This window comes from Rhinopithecus bieti, unplaced genomic scaffold (assembly GCF_001698545.2).
Source record: "Rhinopithecus bieti isolate Rb0 unplaced genomic scaffold, ASM169854v2 scaffold_32955, whole genome shotgun sequence".
Classification (NCBI taxonomy): domain Eukaryota; kingdom Metazoa; phylum Chordata; class Mammalia; order Primates; family Cercopithecidae; genus Rhinopithecus; species Rhinopithecus bieti.
Window position 1 is genome coordinate 2,738,493 of NW_016814423.1, and position 7,341 is coordinate 2,745,833.

Consider the following 7,341-nt stretch of genomic DNA (forward strand, 5'->3'; position numbering starts at 1 on the left):
AGTTGTATGGATGTATCACATTTTTGTACCTGTTCACCTGTTAGTGGACATTTGGGTTGTTTCCCAAGTTACAGCCCACATTTGGTTATTACAAAGAAAGCTGCCATTAACTTTTGTGTACAAGTCTTTGTGTGGACATGTATTATCTCTTGGGTGAATATCCAGGGATGAAACGACTATGTTGAATAATAGATATATTTTTAACTTTTTAAGAAGCCATCAGACTTCCAAGGTGGTTGTACCATTTTATGTTCCTAGCAGCAGTAACTGGTGGGAATATGGCTCATTTTCAAAAGATGATCTGAAGTTTCAGAAGTAAATAAGTTATTGAAACATGTAATATGATAGTGGTAATTAGCCAACATGATAATACATTACTCATAGGGTTGGTTGTGAGAATTACATGCACTAATGCATAAAATAAATGCATTTAAGTACAGAGGAAGTAATCAGTATTCATTAGCAGTTTTGTTATTCTGTTAATATAACTTCTTTGGTTGTTAACACTAGTACATTTGTAACTAATTTTGATAGACTAAAGACCAACAGGCTAGACTTTAAAAATCAAAGTCACATATTCTACAAAAAACATTCACATTCATAAAAATACCCTTAAACAAAACACAAATTTATTTTTTCTTTCCAGTAGAGGGGGCAGTGATTACCTGGCATTGTTGTAAAAGAAAAGTTAAGCTTGCCATTATTGTAGTTACAATTTTAATATAATTTTGCAGTTATCTCTCAGTAACTTTTATTATATACTATTTAATTATGAGTATCAGGGTCTGAAAATACATGATCCATTCAGGATTGGTTGTAACTTTTTTAAAAAGACACTTACATTGACTTGTTCTTATTTAAAATGTCTTTATTGTACAGACGCATCACCTTCACTTTGGGATGTGGAATTTGCTAAGCAGTTAGCCACAGTAAATGAACAACTCCTTCAGAATGGGTTTGAAGAGCTGATCCAGTGGACAAAAGAGGGGAAACTATGGGAGTACCCAATTAACAATGAAGCAGGTATGTGTTAATTTCAGGGGGTTATAAAATGTATTGAGTTTATTTCTGCCAGATACTTACTTTTAGAGTGTTGATACTTACATGAATTTCAAAACCTTTTGTGGATATCTTCATGGTGTCCTAATATAAATGTGACAAGGTTTTTTAAAAAAGATGTTAGAATTTCACTTATTTTTAGATATTCGATAAGGAAAATGAAGAAGTAAAACTATATGGCAAAAATCCAGCGTGAATTTCTATGACATAAAAGGACTGAGAACTACAAATGATACCAGTTTTCTAATTGCTAAACAGGATATTACTTGGTGGATCTTCAGTAAATTACATAAGGCGTATGAGATTATACCTAAATTTTGGAGAACATTACAGCTCTTAAAGTCTCACGCTGGTGTCCTTTAGTCATAAAACCATTGCATTAATGAGGTACAAGGAACTTGTATGAGCCACTCAAAGCAAAAACCTTAGTAGGCTTTGGAAATCTTTGCCCGCATAATACAGATGCTTTGAACTGGCAACAGAATATCATCTACTTTACTGGGTATTTTTTGGAGATGTTACCTCTTCCTAAAGCAAAAGAAAAACAGTATTACTATGCTATTTATTTTTTATGATACCCATGTTGTCATCAGTTAAACATTTTAATTGAGTTTATAGATGTATTTTGAATTGGAAAAGATGCATGGCTGGGCGCAGCTCACGCCTGTATTCCCAGCACTTTGGGGAGGCTGAGGCGGGTGGATCACCTGAGATCAGGAGTTTGAGATCAGCCTGACCACCATGGTGAAACCCCGTCTCTACTGAAAATACAAAATTAGCCGGGCGTAATGGCACATGCCTGTAATCCCAGCTACTCAGGAGACTGAGGCAGGAGAATTGCTTGAACCTGGGAGACGGAGGTTGCAGTGAGCCAAGATTGCGCTATTGCACTCCAGCCTGGGCAACAAAAGTGAAACTTCATCTCAAAAAACAAAAAAAAAAAAAGAGAAAAGATTCATTTGCTTTTAGGCTAAGATTAGCTAGAAGTTGGAAAAGTCTAAATAAGTCTTAGGAAAATGTAGTCCGTATTTTAACCTTCATAATGTTATGGTATCATTGTAATATCTTAATTTTTGATAATCTTTTATTTGTTGGATTAATAGGTGGAATGGAAGCTTAAGTATCAGAAATATTTAGTCTTAGATGCAAATATAACATAAAGTGTTACTTTTTATAGGAAAACTTTAGAGACTTACAGATTCTTTTATCAAATTCTTAATATTTTGTATATTCATATTGTTTTTGCTTTTTGAGACAGAATCTCTCTCTGTCACCCAGACTGGAGTGCAGTGGCGCTATCTCAGCTCGCTGCAACTGCCACCTCCCGGGTTCACGCAATTCTCATGCCTCAGCTTCCCGAGTACCTGGGATTAGAGGCATGCACCACCACACCCAGCTAATTTTTGTATTTTTAGTAGAGACAGGGTTTTGCAGTGTTGGCCAGGCTGGTCTCAAACTCATCACCTCGGGTGATCTGCCCACCTTGGCCTCCCAAAGTGCTGGGATTACAGGTGTGAGCCACCACACCTGGCCTGTATATTCATATTGTACCTGCAATAATATAGAATACTGTGTTTCATGTATTACATAACCTGTGTGTTGCTTAAAGTATGGTTTCTATGTTATGGAAAGTATCAGGGTAAGGTAAAAAGACCAACGCCTTTTTAGTTGTGCAAACCTGATTACCAGCTCTGTCCATTTTAGCCATTTGCCTTTGAGGAAATTATTTAAGCTCCTGAGCCTCAGTATCCTCTTCTGTAAAATAATATCTGATTTAAGGAAAGATTTGGTTTACTCTTACAACATGTTTAGATTTCATTATTTGAAGAAACTTGGGTGTTCCAAGTCCTCATGGTTAAAACCTGATTGAAAACCCAGTATTAGGCTGGGCACAGTGGCTCATGCCTGTAATCATAGCCACTTGGGAGGCTGAGGCAGGAGAATCACTTGAACCCAGGAGGTAGAGGTTGCAGTGAGCCAAGATTGTGCCACGGCACTCCAGCCTGGGTAACAGAGCGAAACTCTGTCTCAAAAAAAAAAAAAAAGAAAGAATAAAAAAAAAACAGTATTGAGGTATAATAATGTGACTTTATTCAGGAGAGTCAGTGAAGCATAGTGGTTTTAGAAGTTCAAGATCCTGAGTAAGTTACAGACTTGATCTCTCCAAGCCTCACCTCCTTCATCTCTAAAATGATGGGAATAATAATAGGACTCATTATACAAGATTGGTGTGAGGAGTAAGTGAGGTTAAACAAGTAAAGCGTCATCACCGTCATCACCCCTGTGTCTACAGCAACAATATTGTGAGGGGGTTTGCTTCTGTAATGGTTTTCCATTGTATACTGTAACATTTTATTTTTTGAAATTTTACTTTATACTGGAACATTCATTTTAAATCTTAGAATATTAACAAGGATAGAAATGTATTATCTGGGACCACAAAATAGGGTGCTAGGAAAGCACCTAATCTCCTGGTATATTGTCATCAGCAGTGAAACACTGTAAGTGCATCAAATTGTAAGTGATCAAACTCCAATGGAATTATCCTTAAATTTGACTCTGGTTCTGAGAAAATTTAATTTCCTAAGAAACATGTTTTTTTGGTCAGGTTGGGGAGATAAATGTGACAACTATCCACATGACACTTCATATTATTGATATTTCAGGGCTGGAAAAGGAGGTGGTAGGTAACTCATTTTCAGCTCCTTAAGGCATTGTTATCTGAAGTAAAAACAGGAAAGGACTATGGAAACTCTCACTTTGATCACTGCCCTGGGTGCACACTTAGAAACTTGTACTTTGAGAAACTGGTGTTGTAACCTGACACCTCAACAATTCAATAACTTTCTTTTATATTTCTTATACTTAAATGTTGAAATGAATGAAATACCTTTCTTTCCCTACTAATAGCTTTATGAAGATTTATTTGGATTCTTTTGTGGAAAGAGGTTTTGTTTTGTTTTTAGTAGTATTGGAACATAATATTGAAAATGACAAAGTGACATGTCGTGTGTTTACAGTTTACTTTGCAGTATGGTGTTTTTCCATTATATAAAAAATTAAGGTTTGTTGTTTTGCCACTTAATGCATATAAATTATTTTTCCAATTGAGAATAGCTTTTTTTTCTGTTTCTGTTTTAAGAGCTTGTTAGTCCCTTGTGCTTTGCCTTCATGGAGATTTACAACCGCTATTAGATGGAATTGTTCTCACTTAGACTTGGCACTAGTTTGTATATTGGATTGTTAGTGATCCATTTTTATTTTAGCCTCTACTTTGATTTTAACTAAATTTAATCACATTTATGCTTACCCAGTAACAGAGTGTTTCTAAGGCTGGTTTTATGGGGAGAGGGGATTTGTTGAGGGGAGTGTTGGCTTCTTTCATACAACATAAAAGCATGATCCATGAAAGAAGAAAGTGGTAAGTTGAATTATATTAAAAATAAGACATTTGCACTGTGAAAGATACTGTTAAAATATAAAAAGACAAGCCACAGAGTAGGAGAAAATATTTGCAAAACACGTATCTGTGATAAAGGACAGGTATACAAAATACACAATAAAAATTATTGGCCAGGTACGGTGGCTCACACCTGTAATCCCAGCACTTTGGGAGGCTGAGGCAGGTGTATCACCTGAGGTCACGAGTTCAAGACCAGCCTGGCCAACATGGTGAAACCCCATCTCTACTAAAAATACAAAATTAGCCGGGCGTGGTGGCGCATGCCTGTAATTCCAGCTATTCGGAAGGCTGAGGCAGGAGAATCACTTGAAGCCGGGAGGCGGAGGCTGTGGTGAGCCGAGATTGCACCATTGTACTCCAGCCTGGGCAACAAGAGTGAAACTCCGTCTCAAATAAAATAAAATAAAATAAGATATAGAATAGAATAGAATAGAATAGAATAGAATAGAATAGAATAGAATAGAATAAAATAATAGATAAGATAAGATAAAATAAAATCAAAATATGGCCGGGTGCAGTGGCTTATGCCTGTAATCCCAGCACTTTAGGAGGCCCAGGTGGGTGGATCACTTGAGGTTAGGAGTTTGAGACCAGACTGGCCAACATGGTAAAACCCCATCTCCTCTAAAAATCTCCTCTAAAAATATAAAACTTAACCAGGCTTGGTGGTGTACGCCTGTAATCCCAGCTACTCAGGAGGCTGAGGCATGAGAAGCTCTTGAACTCAGGACAGGGAGGTTGCAGTGAGCTGAGATCTCGCCACTGCACTCCAGTCTAGGTGACAGAGCAAGACTCCATCTCAAAAATAAATAAATAGAAATAAAATGGGCTGGGTGCAGTGGCTTGTGCCTGAAATCCCAGCACTTTGGGAGGCCGAGGTGGGCAGATCACCTCAGATAAGGAGTTTGAGACCAGCCTGGCCAAAATGGCGAAACTCGGCCTCTACTGAAAATGCAGTAATTAGCCAGGCGTGATCACGGGGCCTGTAATCCCAGCTACTCGGGAGGCTGAGGCATGCGAATTGCTTTGCTATTGTGAACAGTGCTGCAGTGAACATACATTGCTTGAACCTGGGAGGCGGAGATCGCGCCACTGCCCTCCAACCTGGGTGACAGAGCACGACTCTATCTCAAAAATAAATAAATACATAAATACATAAATAAGTAAAAATAAAATGGCAAAATATCTGTTCGCTCTACCAAAGAACATATAAGGATGGCATATGACAACATCATATGGGCTGGGCGTGGTGGCTCATGCCTGTAATCCCAGCACTGTGGGAGGCCAAGGCGGGCAGATCACGAGATCAGGAGATCGAGACCATCCTGCCTAACACAGTGAAACTCCATCTCTACTAAAAAATACAAAAAACTAGCCAGGCGTGGTGGGGGGCGCCTGCAGTCCCAGCTGCTTGGGAGGCTGAGGCAGGAGAATGGCATGAACCCGGGAGGCGGAGCTTGCAGTGAGCTGAGATCACGCCCCTGCACTCCAGCCTGGGCGACAGAGTGAGACTCCGTCTCAAAAAAAAAAAAAAAAACATCATACGTTGTTAGGGAATTGTAAATTATTTTTTTCAAATAGCTAAATGTTTAGCTATTTGATTTATGTCTCCTTTTAATTTATGTCTCCTTTTAAAACTCTCATTTATTTGTGTCTCTAATTTGTGTTTTCTTCCTATTTTTGTATTTCCAACTTTTAGGTTCAGGGGTACATGCACAAGTTTGTTATGTGGGTAAATGGAGTATCATGGGGGTTTGGTGTACAGTGTTGTACAGATAATTTTGTCACTCAGGTAATCAGCATAATACCTGAAAGGTGGTTTCCCAATCTTCATTCTCCTCCCACCCTCTACCCTCAAATAGGCCCCAGTGTCTGTTGTTCCCTTCTTTGTGTCATATGTACTCAGTGTTTAGCTTCCACTTACAAGTGAGGGCATACAGTATTTGGTTTTCTGTTTCTTCATTAATTCACTTAGGATAATGGCCCCCAGCTCCATCTATGTTGCAGCAAAGGCCATGACCTCATTATTTTTATAGCTGCATAGTATCCCATGGTGTGTATGCACCCCATTTTCTTTATCCAGTCCACCATTCATGGGCACCTAGGTTGATTCCATGTCTTTGCTATTGTGAATAGTGCTGCAGTGAACATACATATGCATGTATCTTTATGAAAGAATAATGTATATTCCTTTGGGCATATTCCCAGTAATCGGATTGCTAAGTTGAATGGTAGTTCTGTTTTAAGTTCTTTGAGAAATCTCCAGACTGCTTTCCACAGTGGCTAAACTAATTTACATTCCCACCAACAGTGTATAAGCGTTCCCTTTCCTCTGCAACCTTAGGAGCATCTGTTGTTTTCAACATTTTAATAGTAGCCATTCAGACTGGTGTGAGATGGTATTTCGTTGGGTTTTGATTTGCATTGCCTGGATGATCCGTGATAATGAGCATTTTTCATATGTTTGCTGGCCATATATATGTCTTCTTTTGAGAAGTGTCTGTTCATGTCCTTATGCCCATTTTTTTTTTTTTTTTTGAGACCGAGTCTCGCTCTGTCGCCCGGGCTGGAGTGCAGTGGCCGGATCTCAGCTCACTGCAAGCTCCGCCTCCCGGGTTTACGCCATTCTCCTGCCTCAGCCTCCCGAGTAGCTGGGACTACAGGCGCCCGCCACCTCGCCCGGCTAGTTTTTTGTATTTTTTAGTAGAGACGGGGTTTCACCATGTTAGCCAGGATGGTCTCGATCTCCTGACCTCGTGATCCGCCCACCTCGGCCTCCCAAAGTGCTGGGATTACAGGCTTGAGCCACCGCCGCTTTT

General features: G+C 39.2%; 1 protein-coding gene across 1 annotated transcript in view; it reads left to right on the plus strand.

Moving 5' to 3' along the window:
- Nucleotides 1–7,341, plus strand: part of MRPS31 (mitochondrial ribosomal protein S31) — a 38,635-nt gene that overhangs the window by 21,442 nt on the left and 9,852 nt on the right. Inside the window, 1 exon segment of the mRNA XM_017850209.1 lies at nucleotides 880–1,023. Within this exon segment, the coding sequence (XP_017705698.1) occupies nucleotides 880–1,023 (144 nt within the window).